The sequence below is a fragment of the Oryctolagus cuniculus genome, chromosome 19, assembly GCF_051225735.1.
Source record: "Oryctolagus cuniculus isolate XC-2025 breed Fujian yellow rabbit chromosome 19, ASM5122573v1, whole genome shotgun sequence".
In the NCBI taxonomy this organism is placed as follows: domain Eukaryota; kingdom Metazoa; phylum Chordata; class Mammalia; order Lagomorpha; family Leporidae; genus Oryctolagus; species Oryctolagus cuniculus.
In genome coordinates, this window is record NC_142885.1 from 54,257,062 (window position 1) to 54,281,776 (window position 24,715).

Sequence of the window (24,715 nt, forward strand, 5' to 3'; positions counted from 1 at the left end):
TACCTGGGCAAAATCTGCTCAAGAAAGATTAAGAAGTTACTTAAGGTCATACTGCAATGAGGATCAAAGTGATTACACGCTAAGAACCCAATTCCCAGAAATAGGCCCTAACGAGAACATAGTTTTTAAAACAAAATTCAAGAACTTCAACTGTAGATGAAATTTAATCTTCCACAGTAAATGTCTTCCACTTGCACTTCGAGTTGATGTACTAGAGAAGTAGGGAAGTAGACTGCACACCAGTTTTAAGGTCAGTCCCGCAGTCAAATCCTGGCTTTGCCCCTCCTATGTGCTCAGACAAGGCTCAGTAAAACCCCTAAGCCTCTATTCATTCATTTGTTGAGAACTCCGTAGTGATGATAATAACATTGAGACACCTTTAATATGGCCTGATAAACAAGACTAAGCCCACTAAGAACAGTGTTGCATCTGTAGAGCACATTGGCTACTATTAATCCATTATCTGCTATGAAACAACAATATTTCCCAATAGGGAGTTTATTGGCCAAATCCAACTTCCTTCTTCTGACAAACATCAGCAGTAGGTGTCCCATAACTGCCTGCACAATTGGGGAACCAAGTTTAGAGCCATCCTCACCTTGCTAAATGTTGGACAAAACCTTGGGAACATTCCCAACACTAACATTAAAAGGAACCAGTTATAAACCAACACAAACAAGCACACAGAAACATTACATTTCAATGATTAATCATTTTACAAACTCTGAACCCTATCCCGGATAAATGAAACCTTTCCAGTTGTTGATTTATTTGTGTTAATTTGCCTGATTGTTAGCAAAACTGGACAAACAAGATTATATCAAACTAAGAAGCTTCTGCACAGCAAAAGAAACAATGAACAGCGTGAACAGACAACTAACAAAATGGGAGAAATCATTTGCAACAAAATATTAATACCCAGAATATATAAGGAATTCAAAAAATTCATCAATGAAATAACCAACCCAGTCGTGAAAGAGGCAAAAGATCTGAGGAGACATATCTCAAATAAATACAAACAGGGACCGGTGCTGTGGCACAGCGGGTTAACACCCTGGCCTGAAGCGCCAGCATCCCATATGGACATCGGTTCGAAACTCAGCTGCTCCACCTCTGATCCGGCTCTCTGCTATGGCCTGGGAAAGCAGTAGAAGATGGCCCAAGTGCTTGGGCCCCTGCACCAGGAAGAAGCTCCTGGCTCCTGGCTTTGGATCAGCGCAGCTCCGGCCATTGCAGCCAACTGGGTAGTAAACCATCAGATGGAAGACCTCTCTCTCTCTCTCTCTCCCTCTCTCTCTGCCTCTCCTTTCTCTGTGTAACTCTGACTTTCAAATAAATAAATAAATCCAACAAACATATGGAAAACATACTCAATATCACTAGCTAATGAGTTAAAATGGCTATTATCAAAAAGATATAAAATGACAATGCTGATGGAGAAAGGGAAACTCATACACGGTGGGCTGAGGTATGTAAATCAGTACAGCCACTATGGAAAACAGTATAGAGAGTCCTTAACACACTAGAAATAGAACTGCCATATGATACAGCAATCCCACTACTGGGTATATACCCAAAAGCAATGAAATCATTGTATCAAACAGATACCTGCATCACCATGTGTATTATAGCACTATTCACAATAGCCAATAAAGGGAATCAACCAAGGAGTCCATCAACAAATAAATGGGTAAAGAAAATGTGGTGTGTAATAATATTCCACAAAATGGAATATTATTCCGTCATTTTTTTTTGAAAAGTGAAATCCTGTCATCTGCAATAAAATGGATGGAACTGAAGGACGTTGTTACGTGAAATAAACCAGATACAGAAAGACAAGTGCCACATATTCTCCTGCATATGTAGAAGCTTTAAAAAAAGCCAATTTGGGGCCAGCTCTGTGGTTTAGTGAGTAAAAGGTGCCACCTGCAGTGTCGGCATCCCATATGGGCATCAGTTCGAGAGCCGGATGCTCCTCTTCCGATCCAGCTCTCTGTTTTGGCCTGGGAAAGCAGTGGAAAATGGCCTAAGTCCTTGGGCCCCTGCACCCACGTGGGAGACCTGGAGGAAGCTCCCGGCTCCTGGCTTTAGATTGGCGCAGCTCCAGCCATTGCAACCAACTGGGGAGTGAACCAGCGAATGGAAGACCTCTCTCTCTGCCTCTCTGTGTAACTCTGATTTTCAAATAAATAAATAACTCTTAAAAAAAATAAAAAGCCAATTTGAACATACATTGAATAGTAATTACTGGAGAGGGAATAGAAGGAGCTTGGATAATGGGTACCAAACCACAGACGGAAGGAAGAAGTTCCTAGGGCCACACAGCACAGCAGGGTGATTAAAGTTCACAACAACCTACTATATATTTTCTGAGCAAACGGAAGAGTGGAGCTCCAAGGCTCCAATCATAAAGTAACATCAAAGAGAAAGAAACACTGATTATCCTGCTTTGATCAGTATATATTATATACATGCATTGAAATGTTAACATTGTACCTCACAAATATGCATAATTATGGTTAATAAAAAAATTCTTTAATGTTTTTTAAAAAGTATGGTAAATAAAAATATTTTGAGGCCGCACTGTGGCACAGTAGGTTAAGCATCTGCCTGCAGTGCTGGCATCCCATTTGGATGCCAGTTTGAGTCCTGGCTGTTCCATTTCCAATCCAGCTCCCTGCTGATGGCCTGGGAAAGCAGTGGAAAATGGCCCAAGCGCTTGGGCCCCTGCACCTGCGTGGGAGACCCGGAAGAAGCTCCTGGCTCCTGGCATCAGATCGGCCCAGTTCCAGCCATTGCAGCCATTTGGGGATGGAAGCGGATGGAAGACCTTTCTTTCTCACTCTCTGTCTGAAACTCTGCTTCTCAAGTAAATAAATAAATTGTTAAAAAATTTTTAATTATAAAAATGACTATTTTTAATTGCTTGGACTTTATATAAACTTACTTTTACTTCTCTTTTTTCAGAAAGCTTTTATTTAATAAATACAAATTTCGGGGCTGGCGCTGTGCCTCAGTGGGTTAAGTCCTGGCCTAGAGCGCCGGCATCCCATATGGGCACTGATTCTAGTCCTGGCTGCTCCTCTTCCGATCTAGCTCTCTGCTATGGCCTGGAAAGCAGTAGAAAATGGCCCAAGTCCTTGGGCCCCTGCACCCGTGTGGGAGACACGGAAGAAGCTCCTGGCTCCAGGCTTCAGATTGGTGCAATTCCGGCTGTTGCAGCCAACTGGGGAGTGAGCCAAGGGATGGAAGACCTCTCTCTCTGTCTCTACCTCTCTCTGTAACTCTGCCTGTCAAATAAATAAAATAAATCTTTTTTAAAAAATAAAAATAAATATAAATTTCATAAGTACAACTTTTAGATTATAGTGGGTATTCCCCCATACCCGCTCTCCCACTCCAAACCATCCCACCTCCTACTTCCTCTCCCATCCCATTCTTCATTAAGATTCATTTTCAATTATCTTTATATACAGAAGATCAACTCTACACTAAGGAAATATTCCAACAGTTTGCACCCACACAGACACACAATGTATAAAGTACTGTTTGAAGACTAGTTTTACCATTAATTCTCAAAGTACAACACATTAAGGACAGATGTCCTACATGGGGAGCAAGTGCACAGTGGCTCCTGTTGTTGATTTAACTAACAATTGACAGTTGATGTCAGTGATCCCCTGACTTCTCTCACTCTTTATGAAGTTACGAAGCTTCTTACATTCACTGCCTACACTTTTTCCCTTGGTCAGAAAAGGCTCTTGCTTAATCATTTACTAATTCATAATACCTCTATGCCTAAAGTTACACCCCAGTGCAGTGCAGGTTGTAAACCACTTTTTATTACACTCATGACCTTCTGGTACACATTCTGAACTCTGTAATACTGAAGCACTGTGACTTTTATTTGTTTTTATTCTCTGAAATGACTAACCCAAATGAAAACCACCACCTTGGTAATAGGTAATCAGGTATATTCTATTAATGTGGACAAGAAGTTATTCAAGTAAACAGAAGAGCTAAGAAGTCTTTGGCATCCATTTGCAAATGAACAACTAGATCAAAAATGAACTCTAACTTCTAGAACTAAGCAAGAATTGGCACCATTAACTGAAAATACTGCTTTCAAGTGTCCAAAAGAAAACTCAAGTTTTTGATGCCACCTCTCAACTCATCAGCTTTAACACATGTCCTTGAGCCTTTGCTGACACATAGGCCTCTCAGAAAAGAAACTGCTCACTGGACAGAATGTGCTACAGAATAAACAAAAGTGAAACTCCGCTAAGATAAAGGTTGACATCTGTATCCCTCCTGACCATTTGCATGATACAAATATCAACTCCACAGGAGCATTAGTCACAAATGCCAAAAAGTGGAACCAACTCAAATGTCCACCAACCAACAGATAAACAAGATGTGGTAAGTCCATACAACAGAAAGGCATCACCCACAGAAACAAAGTAGTGGTTCATGCTCCAACATGGATGAACCTTGACAACATTATGTTAAGTGAAACAGGCCAATCACAAAGGGCCACACATATTGTATAATTTCATTTAAATGAAATGTCTAGCATAGGCAAATCCAGAAAGAGAAATAGATTGTGATCGCCAGGGGCTGGTGGGAGGAAGCAATGGGAGTGACTGCTAACAGGAACATTCCAAAATTAGGTAGTGGCAACACTTACAATTTGTGAATGTACTAAAGACCACTGAGTTGTACTTTTTAAAAGGATAAATTTTAAGGTATATGATTTTATCTTAACATAGCTGTTATTTGTAAAACATACACATACGGATAGCAAGTTGATCTTCCAGAAATTAAAAGTAGTTTGAAAACAAAAATGACCTAACAAAACTCTTCAAAAATGAAAAAAAAAATTTAATGTAATTAATCATGTCACTACAGTGCTTCAAGATATAAGGACAATTATGCAAAATTTTCAATGTGGCTTACGAGGCCTAACCCGACATTTGTCCATTCTGTGTCCACAGCCTCACCTCATGGTCCCTCACCACATCACAGGACTCTGTCCTTTCCTTTCCTGGAAGACTCCTATCCCACAGCTGTCTTCCAGGGTACTTCCTCTGCCCCCTATACTTTGCACCACCCTATTGGCTCTTTATCCTAAATATTTCCTCAGGAAATACCACCCTCTCATACATCTCTTATGTCTCCTCGGCAACATTTTTAAGTCCTGAATTAAGTATACATAATTGCATGTTTGGTGTCTATATTCCCAGGTAGATGACAGTTTCATAAATACAGGACACAGATGCAGATGGACAATAAATGTTCTTCCAATAAGTTACTGTTAAGAATTATATGCAGTCTAAACAGACAGAATTCGGGAGTTTAACAAAATCCTAAAGGAACGATGATGATAATCACAGTGACAGCTGCCACTGGGTTTCTTCAATTTCTCAAACTCCAGGGTTCAGCAGGGCCTTGCTTAAATGCAATGCTGCAAACTGGTTAAAGCTATCCACCCATGCAAAATTGTACAAAACAAGCAAACAACAACTGCAGACACTGAGCACCTAGTGTGCGCCAGTCATCTGCCCAAGCACTGTATGTCTCATGTGATGCCTCGAAACTTCTGAACAAGCGGGAAGCCTGGGTCCCCAAGCAGCTCCAGCTCCTTCAGGCTCCTGTTCCCGGCACATGTTGTTTATGAGTTTCTTGCAGAAAAGTTTCTCATCACTTACCTACCTAGTCTGTTTGCCTGAGAAAAGAACACAGGAGGCCAGCATTGTGGCATAGTGAATGAAGCCACCAGCAGCAATGCTGACTGGCATCCCACATGGGTGCTGGTTCCTGTCCCAGCTGCTCCACTTCTGAACCAGCCCCCTGCTAATGAGCTTGGGAAAGCAGCAGAGGATGGCCCAATTCCTTGGGCCCCTGCTACCCATGTGGGAGACTGGAAGAAGCTCCTGGCTTCTGGCTTTGGCCTGGCCCAGCCCTACTCATTGCAGCCATTTGGGCAGTGAGCCAGCAGATGGAAGATATATTCTCTCTGTAACTTTGACCTTCAAAAATAAGTAAATAAATATTTGAAAAAAAATAAAGGAAAGGAAAAAACAGAACACAGGACTATCTGCCAATTAAACTGGACTGGATATGCCTAGCAAAAAAAGATAATCAAACCCAGATAGCAACTAAATTTCTATAGGCTAGCATTTCTCAACCTTGGTACTATTGGCATTAGGGGCTGTCCTACGCGTTATAGGATGTTTGCCCACATCTCTAGCCTTTATCCATCAAATGCCAGGAGCACTACCCCAACTAACAGCCCAAAATGTCCCAGGTATTCCCAAATGTCCCCTGAAGGGGGCAAAATTGCCACTGTTTAAGAGCACCTACATGGATTTACCCAGAAAATGTCGTTGTTGAGACTATGCAGTAGTGCTTCCTAACTATCCCATCTTGTGTTCTAGGGACTTCAGCTGATAAAATTAAAAGCTAAACTCAGTAGCCTCAGGGAACTTACATTCCAGAGGAGAAAATTAACAAGAAATCAAGAGAAGCAAGAAATGGGACTAAGATCTCAGCCAGGACCTTCAAAGCCTTAAATGAGCAGTCATCTTGTCCGTCAGCCAACTAAAGAGAAAATTAGTGTAGGAACCCCTGCAGTCCGTATGGCAGTCCCTGGGGTTTTCTCTCCTGTCACAGGCTCTTGTTCACTTTCAAGCAGATGCGTTCTTTGAATGTGTGCTCTTGAAGACTACAGAGGTGCACAGGCAAGAACAAAGTACTAAGCTTGTTTCCACACTGGAAGGATTATTGCCAGCTCTACTGTGGGGCTGGACTCCTCAGCTGGAGACCAGTGTCTGCAAACACATCCTATTAGCATCTACATTCAAAGCTCACTCATATTTTGTCCCACTAAACAACCAAGGAAATCTTTTGAATAATAAACTCTAATCAAACCAGAATTATTCCATGCAGTTATTTATTGATGCAACGAATGAAACAGGATGTGACAACTAAACATAACTTGTAGAAATGAAATAGCAATATTCAGTCCTTGCAACAAGACTGCAAGACTAATTAATAATTAGTCAAATAATATATAGCCAAACACGGGGACAACAGTATTTCCAAATGTGTGCTTGAAAGTATTAGCTCATCAAAGTAATGAAATATTAGGTGTTACGGGTCCAGCAGGACTTGCAGCCCCAAAACTCACACAGATGCTTAAATTTAATCTCTGATGTCTTTATGCTAATGGTAGATAGATCAAGGGTGCAGATTTGATCTAACTGTGGCAGAAAGGAGGTGGGGCCAAAGATCGTTAGGTCACTGGGAGCATGCCCTTGAGTTCTCATGAGAGTTTTTGCTTGATGTTCATGTTTGGCTGAGGTTCTCTCTCATTTCCCTCTCCCTCTCCCTTCCCCTCTCCCCCTCTCCCTCCCTCTGGCTCACCCTGTGATTGTCTCTCTCCACCTGCCACAACTAGCTTCACAGACACCAGACTATGGATTGATCCTGAACTGTAATTTCCAAATTTTAAGCTGAAATGACCTTGTGTTCCCAAAGAAGCTCTTCTTAGGTATTTTTAAGTTACGAAAAGTAAACTAATAGGATCATGTAGTCTAAAATTTTCTTCATTAAGAACATGAACATCATCTAATATTATATAACCTATACTGATGAATTACTCCTTCAAAGAATACAATTTGGGACTAGCTCCGTGGCGCAGTAGGTTAATCCTCCGCCTGCGGCGCCGGCACCCCATTTGGGCACCAGCTCTAGTCCCAGCTGCCTCTCTTCCAACCCAGCTCTCTGCTATGGCCTGGGAAAGCAGAAGATGGCCCAAGTGTATGGGAGACCAGGAAGAAGCACCTGGCTCCTGGCTTTGGATCGGCACAGCTCCGGCCATTGTGGCCATCTGGGGAGTGAACCAATGGATGGAAGACCTTTCTGTCTCTCCTTCTCACTGTCTGTAACTCTACCAATCAAATAAATAAATAAAAATCTTTTAAACAATGCAATTTTCCTATAAAATAATATTTGCTTATCAGACTGAGGAATACATAAAAAATCTTTCTGAAATTATTTTTTGGAGACTCTCAACTAGTCAAACATGTATATAAGATAGAATAGTCTTTTTCCCCCCACCATACAAAGGATTTGAGTACTCCAGTAGGATTAGGAAGTTATAGAAAACCAGTTTAGGCCGGCGCCGCAGCTCACTAGGCTAATCCTCCGCCTAGCGGCGCCGGCACACCGGGTTCTAGTCCCGGTCGGGGAGCCGGATTCTGTCCCGGTTGCCCCTCTTCCAGGCCAGCTCTCTGCTGTGGCCAGGGAGTGCAGTGGAGGATGGCCCAAGTGCTTGGGCCCTGCACCCCATGGGAGACCAGGAAAAGCACCTGGCTCCTGGCTCCTGCCATCGGATCAGCGCGGTGCGCCGGCAGCAGCGCGCCGGCCGCGGCGGCCATTGGAGGGTGAACCAACGGCAAAAGGAAGACCTTTCTCTCTGTCTCTCTCTCTCACTGTCCACTCTGCCTGTCAAAAAATAAAAAAAAAAAATAAAAAAAAATAAAAAAAAAAGAAAACCAGTTTACTGCAGTGTACATTTAGCCTAGAGGTCAAGACTCTGGTTAAGATGCCCTAGTTCAATACTGGAGTACCTGGGCTCGATTCCCAGCTTTGGCTCCTGACTTCAACTTCCTGTTAAAACATGCAGAATCTGGAAGGCAGTGATGGTAGCTCAAGTAATAGGGTTTCTGCCACTCACATGGGCAACGTGGACTGAGTTCCCAGCTCTCCTGCTTTATCCTGACTCAGTTCAGTCACTGTTGATTCTTGAGGAGTGAACCCACAGATAGGATAACTCTGACTTTTGAAAAACAAAAAGGATTGGGGGCCGGCGCCGCGGCTCACTAGGCTAATCCTCCGCCTTGCGGCGCCGGCACACCAGGTTCTAGTCCCAGTTGGGGCGCCGGATTCTGTCCCGGTTGCCCCTCTTCCAGGCCAGCTCTCTGCTGTGGCCCGGGAGTGCAGTGGAGGATGGCCCAAGTGCTTGGGCCCTGCACCCCATGGGAGACCAGGAGAAGCACCTGGCTTCTGCCATCGGATCAGCTCGGTGCGGCCGCGGCAGCCATTGGAGGGTGAACCAACGGCAAAAAGGAAAAGGAAGACCTTTCTCTCTCTCTCTCTCTCTCTCTCTCTCACTGTCCACTCTGCCTGTCCAAAAAAAAAAAAAAAAAAAAAAAAAAAAAGGATTGGGGCCAGCGCTGTGGCGTGGAAGGTAAAGCCACCACCTGCAGTGCCAGCATCTCATATGGGTACCGGTTCAAGTGCCGGCTGGTCCACTTCTGATCCAGCTCTCTGCTATGGCCTGGGAAAGCAGCAGAAGACTGCCCAAGTCCTCGGGCCCCTGAACCCACGTGGGAGACCCACAGGAAGCTCTTGGCTCCCGGCTTCAGATCGGCGCAGCTCCAGCCATTGCAGCCAGTTGGGGAATGAATCAGTGGATGGAAGACCTCTCCCTCTCTCTCTCTCTCTCTGCGCCTCTCTGTGTAATTCTGACTTTCAAATAAATAAATCTTTAATATATACATAAAATAAAAAGGATCAATTTCTTGATTTTAAGACAAAATGATAAAAAATAAATATTTCATCTTTGTTTCAAGTTCCTGTTACAGAGCTCCTAAAGCCTTTGGGAATCTCCAGAGTATGCCATTTGGTATGCTAACAAGATGTTTTTTGAGTAGGAGAGTAATCTAGACAGCTTGAGGATGAGGACCAAAGCAGGATTAGGGGGATAGAGGCTGTCCACCCTACTCCTTAATCTCCAAGTATGGGAAAGGAGCTGAATTAATCAAGCATGTTTCTATGATGAGACCTATTCGAAAAAAGGTTCCAAACTGCTGGGTTCTAGGCGCTCCTGGGTTGCTTAACATTAATTGATTAATTAAACATATTAATTATTTGATATGCTGGAAGAGTGGTTTACCACAGAGACATGGAAGTTCTATGCCATTCTCTACCCTACCATACCTTCCTTACACATTTCTTCCAGTTAGCTGTTCTGGGCTGTATCCTTTATAATAAACCAGTAAAAACAAATTATCAAACCTGAAGGAGAGGGTGAGGAACCCCCTAATTTATAACCAAGATGGACAGAAGCACCAGTAGCCTGAGAACTAAGGACTTACAGCTGGCTTAGAGGACAGGCTTGTGGGACTGACCCCTTAAGAGAGTCTGACCCTAAGTAATTCCGGCTATTTAGGGTCAGAATAGGGTTGCACTGTTGGACACTCAATTGGTAATGGAAACTGATAACTGGTTGGTGTCAAACAAAAAAGACACCATCGACAGGTGTTTGTTTTAAACATTAAGCTTTACAAAAAGCAGGCACAAACTAGATAAAAGCCAGAACTTCAAACAATTGTCTCATCCTCATCTAACTCAAAAACTGCAAAATCTTCAACTAGTGTTTTGCATAAACACCTAACTTCAATGCTCACACAGAGGCCCAGGAGAGTGGGGGCAGCCCCCCATTAAGAAAGTGACCCTAGGGGCCGGCACTGTGGTGCAGCGGGTTAAAGCCCTGGCCTTAAGCGCCAGCATACCAAATGGACACCAGTTCTAGTCCCGGCTGCTCCTCTTCCGAACCAGCTCTCTGCTATGGCCTGGGAAAGCAGTAGAAGATGGCCAAAGTCCTTGGGCCCTGCACCCACGTGGGAGACCCAGAAGAAGTTCCTGGCTTCTGGCTTCAGATCGGCACAGCTCTGGCCATTGTGGCCATCTGGGAGTGAACCAGCAGATGGAAGATCGCTCACTCTCTCTATCTCTACCTCTCTCTGTAACTCTGTCTTTCAAATAAATAAAATAAATCTTAAAAAAATAAATAAATAAAATTAAAAAAGGCGGCGAGCCTAGGCTGGCGCTGTGGCGTAGCGGGTAAAGCCGCCGACTGCAGTGCTGACATCCCATATGGGCTCTGGTTCAAGTCCCCACTGCTCCACTTCCGATCCAGCTCTCTGCTCTGGCCTGGGAAAGCAGTAGAAGATGGCCCAAGTCCTTGGGCCCCTGCACCCACATTGGAGACCAGGAAGAAGCTCCTGCTCCTGGCTTCAGACCAGCACAACTCTGGCCGTTGTGGCTAACTGGGGAGTGAACCAGCGGATGGAAGACCTCTCTCTCTCTGCGTAACTCTGACTTTCAAATATATAATAAATCTTAAAAAAAAAAAAAAAAAAAGGTAAGCCTAGGGCCCAGCACTGTGACTAGTAGGTTAAGCTTCCACCTGTAGCACCAGCACCACATATGGGCCCCAGTTTATGTCTGGGCCGCTCAACTTCCAACGCAGTTGTCTACTATGGCCTGGGAACACAATAGAGGATGGTCCAAGTGCTTGGGCCCCTGCACACATGTAGGAAACCTGGAAGAAGCTCCCAGCACCTGGCTTCAGATAGGCCCAGTTCCAGCCTATCTGGGGAACATTTGGGGAGTGAACTAGTGATTGGAAGACCTCTCTGTCTCTCCCTCTCTCTGTCTATAACTCTACCTCTCAAATAGATAAATAAAATCTAAAAAAGAAAATAAATAAAAAATAAAATAAAATAAAAGGTGAGCCTATTTTCACCTACCCTCAAACACAAGGTTTACTAGCAAGAACATCACCAAGCAGTGGGAAAATCCCAGGCCTTGAAACCAGACAAAGCTGGGTTCAAACCCCAACTCCACGGCCTGTATCTCTGTGCTCCTGAGCAAGCCTCATCTCTCTAAGCCTTAACCTTCATTCTGGAAAGTGGAGATGGCACTGCCTACCTCAGCTGGGTGGATTAAAGGGCATAATAGATTTAGAGTGCCTGTCACACAATAGAAGCATGGTAACTGTTCATGTCCTTTCCCTTTCTCATCCAACAGGACAGAAAAGAGGCTGGAGGAGAAGTGCGGTTCAAGGGAATGCTGAAAAACCACACTGTAGGTCTGGGCAACCTGCCATTCTCAAAAGAAACAGGCAACCAAAGACCCGAGGAACTCAAGGCCACCAAAAACACCCCAAAGGCTCCACAGCTTGGGATCCATGAACACACTCTTTTCTGCTACACAGAACGGTCAGACCAAGCAGGCTGATCTTGACAGCTTATGATCTAAAAACCACATTCTCAGATTCTGCAGTGTTAACCAAAACAGGCCAGGCATTTCGCCACTGACATCTTCTTATATCGAAACACAGAGAAGCAGAGAAGTAAATATACAAACCAACCTGATAATCTCCTTGAGCCATTAATGTGTAAAGCAACAGGCAGCGCATTTATATAGACTGAGTTGTTTCAGCTTTAATAAATGACTGGCAACCCTCCCTTCAAATTCTCACTCATTGTTTGTATTTCACCACCCTAAGATTGTTAACAAAGCTTCAAGGATCTAAACAACAGGGTCTTCCACAGAACCTTCAAAGGGGATAGTGTTTTGTCAAACACTTGTTCAGGGTTTCAATACAGGTTATAACGAAGGAAAGAAACCCTTTCCAAAGTCTCTTCAGTATTCGGTGCAGGGGCCTCCGGACCTGGAAAGCAGTTGAGAGGACAGCAATCCGTCAGGGTCCGCCTGGCCAGCTGGCTGACAGCCCTGAAGCATTGTTAACTCAGGCCTGACTTGCTCAGCCTCCACAAGGTAAATGAGGGGTAAAGAAACAGGAAACTGGATCAGTCCTTCAGCACATTTGACTTTGGCTGCAACTGTGTCCAAGTATATTCCCATTTGGGGAAAAGAAAAGAAAAAGCAAGCAAATGATTTCAATCCTTCTTGAATCCATCATTGCTTGTGGCACAGCACAGTTCTGAGCTTATATAAGAAGAGGAAAAAATAAGTTACAGATATACATATGCTCGCAATTTTGTTACATTTTAACAATTCCGGATATTGAATATTATCTGGGTTTAAAAAAAAAAAAACTTTACACCTGGAGAAACTGTCATGGTCTAGTTCCAACAAGTTCTCTAACTTTTTTTCACTCTGTCAATTGAGAAGCTGTTGAATGACTGTTATTACCAAGAACCTAGTTAGTGGGCTTCAAGGTCCTTTCTAGTTTCAAGAGCTCCATAATATTCACATCAACTTTAAGCACTAGGTGCAATGCTTCAAAAAGACCAGATCTAAAGCTTTTTGTTACCATTTTCTTTTCAACTTCTCAATCTATCAACATTGAAAAGTGACACCTAATAGTTTCTCACCGCTCTGTTTCTCCCCAGTGAGTCAACCTCCCCATTCTGCAACCTGTCATTAAGAATATATTGCTGGGTGTAGCAGGTAAAGCTGCCACCTGCAGTGCCGGCATCCCATATGGACACCAGTTTGAGCCCTGGCTGCTCCACTTCCAGTCCAGCTCTCTGTTATGGCCTGGAAAAGCAGTAGAAGGTGGTCCAAGTCCTTGGGCCCCTGCACCCACATGAGAGACCTGGAAGAAGTCTGGCTCCTGGCTTTGGATTGGCCCAGCTCCAGCTGTTGCGGCCATCTGAGGAGTGAACCAGTGGCTAGAAGACCTCTTTGTGTGTGTGTCTCTGTCTCTCTCTTTGCCTCTGCCTTTCTGTAACTCTGCCTTTCAAATAAATAAAATAAATCTTAATACACATACACACACACACACACTCTCTCTCTGCTGGTGAAGACACTAGGAATGTTTCTCTTAGAAAAACTCATTCTGTCAAGGGATAGACAGTAAGTATTTGGGGCATGCAGGCCACACAGCAGCAACTACTCAACTCTGCGGCTGAAGCCCAGGAGCACTCACAGACGACAGGAAAACTTCTGTGGCTGCCCTGTTTCAGCCACACTTTATTTGTGGACACTGAAACTTGCATATCATATATGAAAGTCTCATGTTACAAAACTGTATTTTAACTTTTTTCTTGGTAAACATTTACCAACAGAAAGCTATTCTTACTTCACAAGACTTGCCCCTGGTCTCAAAGAAGCCCTTGCTTCTTGCTTGCCCAAAATGAAGCACAATCCCAGTTCTGAAGCTTGCACATAGGACCAAGTCATTAAAATCGTGCTGTGGTGATAGCTCTGGAGCCACTTTAGCTCAGAGGAGCCTTGCTTCTTCTCCAGGCTATACTAACTAAGCAGCAATATTTAATAAATAAGCATTGCCCAAGACCTCTCTTTTAACCATAGCTTTCTCCATCATAATTCCTTAATAAAATAACCAGAAGGAAGACTTGTGCTAAGTATGGTTCAATCAAATCCATAACTCTACTTTCATGTAACTCCAAAAGAACCAGATGTGGCTGGCTATGGGAGCCACACTCCCAAATGAACACCAGAAGACCTTGTATAAAACAATTAATGGGAAAGGGGAAAAACCATTAAAGTTACTTCACAAGCAACAAAGTTATAAGACAAACCCAAGATCCTGGACTATAACATAACAAATCACCAACTCCACCACAAAGCAGAATGGACCGCCTCCAACTGTCCATTCACTTTATCTATGACACTTTTTTCTATACACATTTTTCTTTTGTTCATTTTAATCTTGATTCATGGACAATTATTTTCATAATGTGAGTATATTCATCTCAAAATTAGTATCTGGATTCATTATTCTAAGGAAAACAGTTGATCCCCCTAAATATTCAGCACGAGATTGATCTTCAGCCTGAAGAATTATCTGCCAATTGCTAAAGCAACTGATTAAAACACACCAACACATGCCAGTGTCTGAGACACGTAAAGTCAATGAGGTATCTGAAACCTGCATTAGTTTTCACGAAAAATGGACCAACTCAGCTTTAAAAAGGTACAGAACTAAAAAGTATTCTCTGTTGGGAGATATTCTCAGGCTATGTCCACATAAAAATCAGACTTTTTAAACAAGTTTCCAATTGTTAAAGTGCAAATCTTTTATGAGCACTGAAAACGTATCAAGTTGCTGCAGTAGAAAATAATCATGTCAAATATTTTCACAAACACCAACAATCGTAATTCCGTGTCGACGGAAATCAATTTTTTTTTCCTATCCAGGACTTTATTTCAGTTGCTTGTTTAAACTGACATTTCTAATTCATTGTTGTACACCATTATCCATGTTCCATATGGATATGTGACATTCTGATAACAGTATACAATTAACCGTACAGAACTTTAGTATTGTTTCCACAAGAAGTAACTCATATAAGTAATTAATTCACAGCAATCAATCTGGTTTTACAATTACAGTGTGTACAATATTTATGGACATTTCTAATGATATCATAGAAGTGATGGCCTAACAAATTGCTGAGGGATTTCCAAAAACTGTATAGAAACTTGGCATTCCTTTAAAAATAGAGAAAAGGTCACAATAAATATTTACTAGATAAAAATTAAATGTTCCTTTTCTAAGTGAATTGCTTTATCTCCTTGGATAATCATTTACCTTCCCTAAAACACACGCAATCAACCTGGGTGTAAAGTCTCTGAACATCTGGCATACTAAGAAAATAACACAGGAAAATGAGGAATACATAAAAATTATGATGATATGGGGAATAATTAGTTACTGTGCTCTCAAATAGCTGCAAATGCTAGAGCTATTATGAGCCCACACTGGCAGGGCTTAGAAGACTCCCTTGCACGAATGTTTAAGGTTAGCTGCAAACTCCATTATGGTCAAACATGAAATCCCTCACACTAATTCTACGGCTGGCCTGTTACATACTTCGTTAAGTGTCACCCAACCGGTGACATCGCGTCGCTCACGATCCAACCCTGCAACTCCGATTCAAGGATTCCCTGTTGCTCCCTTCGGTTCTAAAATCCCTTGCATCATCTTCGGCAGGATCACAACCGTTCCGGTCAGCTAACTAAATCGAAGTTTAAGGGCGATCTCGCTCACGTTCACAAGGAAACGGTGGGTAAGGACGCGAGCCAGAAGACCTGTCACACATTTTTTTTTTTAAGCGCTGAGGGAAAATGTCACCCGAATAAGCCGGGAGAGTTAACTGGCTCTCGAGGCTCGGCTGAATCTCTTTAGGACCCTTTGTAGGTTCTAGGATTCCACTAGACAAAAAGAGGCACCGGGTTTTCGTTCTGCTGTTTCTCGGGAATCGGGGGTAATGAGTTTGTGGGTCTTTTTTTTTTTTTTTTTTTTTTTCAATCTCAGGCCCCCCGGGAGCCCTGGCCCCACACCGTCCCGAAGTTCCTCCAGTGCTGCCGCGGGCAGCGGACAACCAGGTGGCCGAGCGCCTGCCACCACCGCCCGCGACCCGGGAACAATGCGGGGCTCCGGGGCGCCCACGCTCCGGCCGGGGGAGGGGAGAGGGAGGGCCGCCCTCCGCCCGCGCCCGGGAACAAAAGGCGCCGCGGGGCCGGGCCGGGCGCCCAGGGGCGTCGCGGAGCCCGCGCCCGACGGCGAAGACGCAGGGAAAACTTTCTGAGGGGCCGGGGCGAGGGTCGGACAGTGCCCCTCGCCTCGCTCCGGGCACAATAGCGGGGCCGAGCGCGGGAAGGCCGGGCCGCCACGCCCCCGCCCCGGCCCCGGCCCCGGCCCGGGCCTCGGCCAGTACCTGGTGGTTCTCCTTCCTGCCACCCGCGGCCGCCGCCGGCCCGCTGGGGCCGCTCGTCATGTTCACGTACAGGGAGCGGGTGAGCGGGCTCCGCAGCGTCCACATTCTCCGCGCCAGCCACACGGACGCCAGGCTCAGGCACAGCCAGCTCGCCAACAGTCTCATCGGGAGCCGCGGCCGCTAGCGCCGATCACCGCCGGCGCCGGGGCGAGGAGGAGGAGGCGCCGCCGCCTCCGGCCACCACCGCCGCCGCCCGGGCTCGAGCCATCGCGTCCAACTTGCCCATCCAGCCCCTTCAGGGCCGAGGCGGGGGAGGGGGTGGCGGGGAGGAGCGGCCGGCGCACAGCCTGTCGCCTCCCCTTCCCTTCCGGCCGCGGAACGCTGCCGCAGCCGGCCCCAGTTTCCACCCGGAGCACGTACAAGCGGCCGCGGCGCGTTTTCTCCGGGCGCGCGCGCTCCGTCCAATGAGCGGGCCGGCCGGGAGGCGGGACAAAGGGAGCGCGCACTCTCCTGACGCGCGTTCCCGCTTCTCTGCGCGGTCGCGGCCGCTGGGAATGGCGGAGAGGGTTTTTCACGTATTTAGGACAGGCGGTAATTGCTTCCTGCCCTTCCACGGTGGTGCCCACAGCACCTCTGGTCTGTCTTCGCCTGGGCCGTTGCCTCTGGGCCTCTCAGCCCAACCCGCGGTGGGACTTTTAACCTGATCGCGTAGATTGACCTAGGAGATGACCTAGAACTTGCGGACCCTGCTTCGAGACTTTTCCAGAGAGACGGCCCCTGCCAGTTCTGTTACCGGCCCAGCTGCGTGGTCTCCGGTTTGCATTTGGAGGCCACGAGCCAGACCCCCACCCTGCTTAGCGGAAGCTGCGAGGCGAGATTGAGGGGAAAGGATGCTATGGACCCCTCCCTCCCTCTTCGCCTTCCCACCATCGCTACCTGCCCACCGGTTCTCCCGGCTGACGAGTCACTGGCGACGGGTTTCTAAGAGGCAGGAGTGTGACTACGCACGGTTGATGAGTGTTCTGCCGTATTGGTGACCCTGCCCAAGAAGGAAGACCCCAAGCTTGGTTTGCTCGAACTGGCAGATGGGAGTGGGACCCGACGCTCCTGAAGCTTACTCGCTTGGGGGAGCAGCTTTACCCCGGATGTTTCTTCGATCATTTACGGCACGAGGAGACCTAGGAGCGTTTCAAAGCTGTAGGGTTACACCGTGTGCCTGTGTCCGAAGTTCTTCCTGCTGCTGCTGCTTCTCCAGCGACAACTAAGGAGTAACATACTCGTATTCCTAGGCCCTCATTAAGCACCTTCCAAGGTTTGTCCGGCAAATGCTTTTCACTTACCTGCACCAGAAATAATGAAATACATTTCCTTTTACTTTAAAGGAAATAAGCCTTTTGGTGAATTCCACATTACAGAGATTTTTCATTTATGAAATGGTGGGGTGATGACCCACAGACTAGGAACAAACTCATTGCTTACAAACACACTGTCGTCTGGAAATTCAGCGTGGCACCTTTCCTTAACAGGGTTAGCCTGTTGCTGATATGACACAGGTTATAACCAAAGGAGGCACAGGGTTTTTTTGTTCTCTGTTTCCAGTGTACTCCATGACCACTTTTCCAAAACCCCAAAGATCCTGTGCCGCTATAAATCTAGTTCAACCCTTTGGCCCGAACCACGGAAAAGGAACTGTAGTAGCCAAGTCCAGATAACTCAGGTTGTGTACTATGTCAGTGCTCCCCGTCCTCCCCTTGGGATCAGTATCCCAGATAAACCAGTCCTTTCCCAGAAGAAAGCCTTCATATTTTTAAAGGGGGAGGTGGGAGTAGTGAGAGCCACAGGAGGGCATAAAGTGGCATATTTCATTTCTGTAGACAAAGGTTTTTCCCAACTGTAGAGTCAGCCTGCTGAGCTGCAGCTCAGACACTGCCACATGTGTCAGATGAGCAAGAAGCAAATAGGTGGCTGCTGTGGTCTGAAGACTTGTGGGTCGGTTGACTGCCAGGAAGCCTAGATCTCAAAGGAGCAGGTTTTGTTTTATTGCCTGAGCAGCTAGCCTGGAAAAACAACCACCCACACGTTTAAGATACTCGGTAATCATCACAAGATATTCAAGTGCATGTTATTTACATTTAGCAAGCCCAGGAAGAAACACAAGCACAGTGTGATCAAATCGTTTGCCTAAAGGTAGCAGAGCAAATTCAGCAGCAGACCTTGTCATAGAGCCTGGCATCCCAGCTCCTGGTCCTCCGATCCATCTATGAGAAGCCTTGCTGTCTCTTCTCAGAGAGCTTCCTGCATTACAAATGAGGAGGAAAGAAAACAGCAAGGGTGAATATACTAAGCAGAAGTTCAGATTGCCCTTGGTAACTGCCCCCTGCCTTCAGCTACTAGAATGTCACCGCTGTATATTAACACCTCACTGATCCATAGTAGTGAGGGCAAGAGGCACAGATAGCACATAAAGCCATATATAAGCCAATATCCTTTCCAATGTCGCTTTGAAATGCTGTGATACTTGAAAGACACACAAATGGTGCTCTGTGCTGAGCTGTGCTCAGGGACCTTAGATATCTCACTCTGCACAGACCTAAGACTCTGGCTGGATCACTTTCCTATCTGCATCTCTAGGCAAGGCCTTGTGGCTTTAAGCCATAAATTATGGCATTTTCATGTACTCTTTTCAGTTAAAAAAAATAATGATACGAGAACCCATAGAGCGAGACTTGGATATTAAAGATTTTATTTATTTATTTATTTATTTATTTGAAAAGTCAAGGTTACAGAGAGAGAGAGAAAGAGAGGTCTTCTGTCTGCTGGCTCACTTCCCAAATGGCCACAACAGCCCAGGATGAGCCAGGCCGAAGCCAGGAGCTTCTTCCCAGCCATCTTCTGCTGCTTTTCCCAGGCCATGGGCAAGGAGCTGGATTGGAAGTAGGGCAGCCAGGACAGGAACCAGTGCCCAGATGGGATGCCAGGATCGCAGGCAGCAGCTTTTCCTGCTATGCCACAACATCGTCCCCTCCGTAATGTTTTTAAATCAGTAAATGTAGAGGATTTTTATCTGAACTTAGTGATATAATTTCAATCATGTGCAACAACATCGCTGTGGTCTCTAACTGATAAATTCTAAAAGTAAAACTATAAACATTTAAAAAAAAATCAACCAGAAGTAGATTTGAACCAGGAGGCAGAAGTTCTTCAGTGGCAAATACAGATAACACAGTGAACTTGATGGGCAGGTCACCCATGCTATTCATTAGCATAGCTGTTTATCACTGAAACTCTAGAGACAGACTGGATTGAAGCCTGGCTCTGTGCTTCCTTAGGTTATGCAGTTTGAGCCAAGTTACTTCTCCAAGTCTCAGTTTCCTCATCTGTAAAATGGAAATAACAATAATGGTTACCTGTCTCATGGGGATGTGCTGAGGATGCCTCACCACATAGTAAGCACTCAAAAAAATGTTCATTTGCTTTTGTTTTCACTTTAACTCGTAAGAATCAACCTCCTTGGAGAGCCTCCCTTCTAATCCATAAACTGAAGACTTTGATTGTTAGCTGTTAACTTTATTATATTTCTGTGAGCATCAGATGATCTGAAAGCTTCATAAACCATAAAGCATCAATCAAGGTTATCATAACAAGGATGTGACTTTGGCCTCTGCAAAGCTCCTCTCCATAAAACATTCTCTTGGAATCCGTGATAGCTTATCTTTAAAATGTGCCTGTCCTCAGAGCCCATCATAAGACTTCAAACCACGGGAGTAACGATGTAGAGTAGGGGAAAGGCATGTATGAGAAAATTTTCAAACCTAAATCACAAAATTAGGCAACAAACGCTTGTTATTTAGTTGTCAACTATGACTGTTCTTTTTTAAAGGAAAGCATTTTTTAGAAAGATTATTTTGTTTATTTGAAAGGCACAGTTACAGAGAGGCAAAAGCAGAGAGAGAGAGGTCTTCTATCAGCTGGTTCACTCCCCAAATGCTGCAACAGCCAGAGCTGGGCTGATCCAAAGCCAGGAGCTTCCTCCAGGTCTTCTACTTGGGTGCAGGGGCCCAAGGAGTTAGGCCATCTTCCACTGCTTTCCCAGGCCATAGCAAAGAGCTGGATCAGAAGTAGAGCAGCCGGAACTTGAACCAGCATCCATATGGGATGCCAGCACTGCAGGCAGTGGCTTTATCTACTATGCCGCAGCACCAGCCCATTATGGCTGTCTTAAGTAAGGAAGTCTCTCATAGCAGGGTACTTCGAAAGTTCACAGAAAAATAAAATTAAAAGATGTTTATTTTGATGCAAAACATTTTTGAAATCCATGCACAAAATTGAAATTGGGACTTGCGTGGTGTAATAGTGTAATAGTGGTGTAATAGTGGTGTAATGAGTTAAGCTGCTACCTGCATCACCAGTATCTCATATGTGTGCCAGTTCAACTCCTGGCCACTACACTTCCAATCCAGCTGCCTGCCTGAGAAATCAGCGGAAGATGGTCCAAGTGCTTGGGCCCCTGCCTCCCACACGGGAGACCCACCTGGAGTTCCTCTAAGTATACCTTTCAAAGAAATACAGTAAATCTTTTTAAAAATTTTTTGAAATAAAAAATTTGAAATCCATGCATTTTCTGTGAATTGTTTGAAAAGGCATTTCAAAAATTTTGCACCAAAATAAACTTATATTTTAATTCCATTTTCCATGAACTTTTTGAATTACCTTTCTACGTGGAACTCTTCCCACCTGGTTCATCTTACCACCTCTTTGCCAGCCATGACATTTCTTCACCTGCTTGTGGAATCTTCTGAATTCCCAGGGTTTCCTCACAGCAATCTTGGGTCAACTTTAGCTCATGTCAAGAATATCCTAGGGGCTAACGCTGTGGTGTAGCATGTAAAGCCGCTGCCTGCAATGCCAGCATCCTATATGGGCGCTGGTTCAAGTCCCAGCTGCTCCACTTCCGATCCAGCTCTCTGCTATGGCCTGGGAAAGCAGTAGAAGATCACCCAAGTCCAGATTGGCCCAGCTCCGGCTATTGCAGCCAATTGAGGAATGAACCACAACATTAATATTTATTAAGTGCATGCAATGCATCAGGCACTGGACTTACAGGATTGAAAAGCAAAATAAGAGGCCGCTGTTGTGGTATCGCGGGTAAAGCTGCTGCCTGCAATGCCAGCATCCCATAGGACCGCTGGTTCAAGTTACCTGCCTCTACGTGGGAGACTCAGAAGAGGCTCCTGGCTCCTAGCTTCAGATCAGCCCAGCTCCAGCCAATGCAGCCATTTAGGGAGTGAATCAGTGGATGGAAGATCTCTCTCTCTCTCTCTCTATCTCTCCCTGTTTGTAACTCTGCCTTTCAAATAAATAAATCTTTAGAAAAATAAATATTTGTAAAAAAAGGAACGCAAAATAATGTTTCACTCTCATTGAGCCTGCTCTTTGCCAATAATCTTGCAATGACTATATAATTACAAATTGCTGAGTGCTAGGAAGGACTCAGGACATATTGTTAGAACTCAGAGACCTGTCTTACCAAAACAGCGGGCTGGAGGAGGGAGAATGTTTGGGGAGAGCTGCCTGAGGAAGTGTGGCTTTGTGTTCCTCGTTTTGACACCTCCTTGCTAAGTTTGAGAGCTTCTGAGTTGCCCAAGTTCTTCCGGACCACAGGTGAACCAACTAATTGTGAGAACAAAAATGGGTGCTCCTCAGAACCTTACAGAAGGTGAGGAATCACAGTGTTACACACACACACACACACACACATACACAGATTTCTAGAGAACAAAATGAGATCATATCTGTACAGTGCCCTATATACAGTCAGCTATCAACTAGTAGCTCTGGTTGTCACTGTTGAACCGTAAGGCTGAAGTGAGCCTAGCTCTCCTTGGATGGGCTACACCCGGCGATGAGTAGCCACCTACTCATACTTTATCTTAGTCTCATACAAGACAGATTCCTAAAAGGAGAGTCCTTTTACTTAAAACTTAACTAAATTCTGATCTCCACCAAACAAACCAATTTCTCAAACAAGTATACAAAGTAGGAATTAAATATATATCTTGTACCACCTAAACTATCCTTTTTAAGGCACCATTTCGGGCCGGCGCCGTGGCTCACTAGGCTAATCCTCCGCCTAGCGGTGCCGGCACACCGGGTTCTAGTCCCGGTCGGGGCGCCGGATTCTGTCCTGGTTGCCCCTCTTCCAGGCCAGCCCTCTGCTGTGGCCAGGGAGTGGAGGATGGCCCAGGTGCTTGGGCCCCCGCACCCCATGGGAGACCAGGAAAAGCACCTGGCTCCTGGCTCCTGCCATCGGATCAGCGCGGTGCGCCGGCCGCAGCGTGCTGGCCGCGGCGGCCATTGGAGGGTGAACCAACGGCAAAGGAAGACCTTTCTCTCTGTCTCTCTCTCTCACTGTCCACTCTGCCTGTCAAAAGAAAAAAAAAAGGCACCATTTCTTATGATTTTAAGGGCTTGAACTTGCTAGATCATAAATTGATTAGCTCTAAATGGTGGTGGTACAACTGAGGTCAAATAAGAATCATATGTAATGTCTTAAAGAAATGTATTAATTTAATACCCTGTGATTCCACTTCTTTACCTATAAAATCAGCCACCTCTGCACTTAGGTTGTGCATATATTGGACTACTTCTGAAATCCTTAAAAGGAATCTGCATGTAAAATGGTTTAAGCTAAAGGAATTTGTGTTTTTGAATTTGTATGCCAACTGAGGTCTTTCTAGGAGTAGGTCTCTGAGTCAGCTCTGATAAGAGAGAAGACTGTTGTTTTCATTCTATTTCTGAGGCACATTCAAAGGTCCAAAGAGCTTTCATCTTGTGTTAAATATACTTTTTTTAGACAAAGACATTTCTCTTTTTTTAAAGATTCATTTATGTATTTGAAAGGCAGGGTTACAGAGAGAGAGAGAGAGATCTTCCATCTACTGGTTCATTCCCCAAATGGCCATAATGGCTGGAACTGGGCCGATCCAAAGCCAGGAGCTAGGAGCTTCTTCTGGGTCTCCCATATGGGTGCAGGGGCCCAAAGACTTGGACCATCTGCTGCTGCTTTCCCAGATCTCTTGAATGGTTGCTTCCTCTTCACCCCATTCACCATGTAACTTTATAGCACTATGTTTTGATTTCTTTATGGAAACTATAAGCCTTCTTATTTTATGATGATAAAGCATTCAAACTTAGGGTTTATATTGAATACATGAAAAAAACTGCACTGTACAATGAGAAAGTTTGTAAAACTTAAAATCTCAACATTTTCTAGTAGGCCAAAATTTTATGTATCCATCAGCATAATTGATCCATAAAGAGTCTGGGTAACATTTCACACAACAACCACATCTCTGTTGGCTTGAAAATAGACCACTATTTTATTTTTGCACAACCACAAGCTGATCAGAAAATAAGGAACAATGCTTTTATGAAAGAGGATACTTGAGCAATCAGCCAACCTGAAAATCAGACAGAACAATCTCCTTTCTCTAGTGAAAACTGATTGATTTTCTTAACAGCCACAGCTAATCTGAGCTTGTTTTACAACTTAGCCTAGGATATTCTTCAAACTTATTGTGTGTACAGCTCATTAAATCAGAAGAAAGGCATCTGGTTATTAGAAAACCAGAACCACAGCATTGTGAGACCCCCTGCCGTTTTCATCTTCCCATTATGGTTTCCCCTTACCAAGCATTCTTTGTTCCATAAAGTTTCCTAAAATTGACAAAGTCAATATTGAATGCAGCTATTAAGTTATTCTACAATAGGAAGTTTATTTCTCAGTTCGTTAGCTTTCTATGCTCAAGTCTTTGGAAAAGTTGAGATGTGACAGGGACAGGCATTAGAGGCTAGTAGCTTCCTCTACCACAAAGAATTTTCCCCTATAGCCAGCTTCTGCCTCCCACGCCCACCCTGGGGACACAGGAAATCCAACTTGGCTGAGGAATCTCAACAAAGTATAGCTTGTTACACCAGGGAAAATCCACATTATGAAAAACTATACATGGATTTCAAAATTTGTTAGACCAAATAAACATTTTTAAATTCCATTTTTCCATGGACTTTTTAAAATTACCCTCATATACGAATATAAAACAGGAAAAACTTGGGTCTTATTGCATACAGGAAGGTCTTATTGCCTATAAAGGTCATCAGTTAGATTCAACCCAACCAAATCTACCCCAAGACACGTTATAATCAAGTAC

The 24,715-nt window shown here is 44.6% G+C and overlaps 1 protein-coding gene and 1 long non-coding RNA gene across 7 annotated transcripts in view; one reads left to right on the top strand and one right to left on the bottom strand.

Annotated features, from left to right (window-relative positions):
• The window catches only part of METTL9 (methyltransferase 9, His-X-His N1(pi)-histidine), a 56,190-nt gene extending 38,606 nt beyond the window's left edge, over positions 1 to 17,584 (bottom strand). For 2 of the 4 annotated variants that reach the window (XM_002711822.6, XM_008257874.5), the window contains exon 1: positions 16,509 to 16,811. In XM_002711822.6, the coding sequence (XP_002711868.1) occupies positions 16,509 to 16,673 (165 nt within the window). In that variant the 5' untranslated portion in view covers positions 16,674 to 16,811. Of the gene's footprint in view, positions 1 to 16,508; positions 16,812 to 17,444 lie in introns of those variants that run through there. The other 2 variants (XM_089321494.1, XM_089321493.1) reach the window with 2 other exon arrangements.
• A 36-nt stretch (positions 17,585 to 17,620) lies between these two features.
• Positions 17,621 to 24,715, top strand: part of LOC138847038 (uncharacterized) — a 52,779-nt gene continuing 45,684 nt past the window's right edge. For all 3 annotated transcript variants that reach the window (XR_011384656.2, XR_016226118.1, XR_011384654.2), the window contains exon 1: positions 17,621 to 17,820. This is a non-coding gene — a long non-coding RNA (uncharacterized LOC138847038). The remainder of the gene's footprint in view (positions 17,821 to 24,715) is intronic.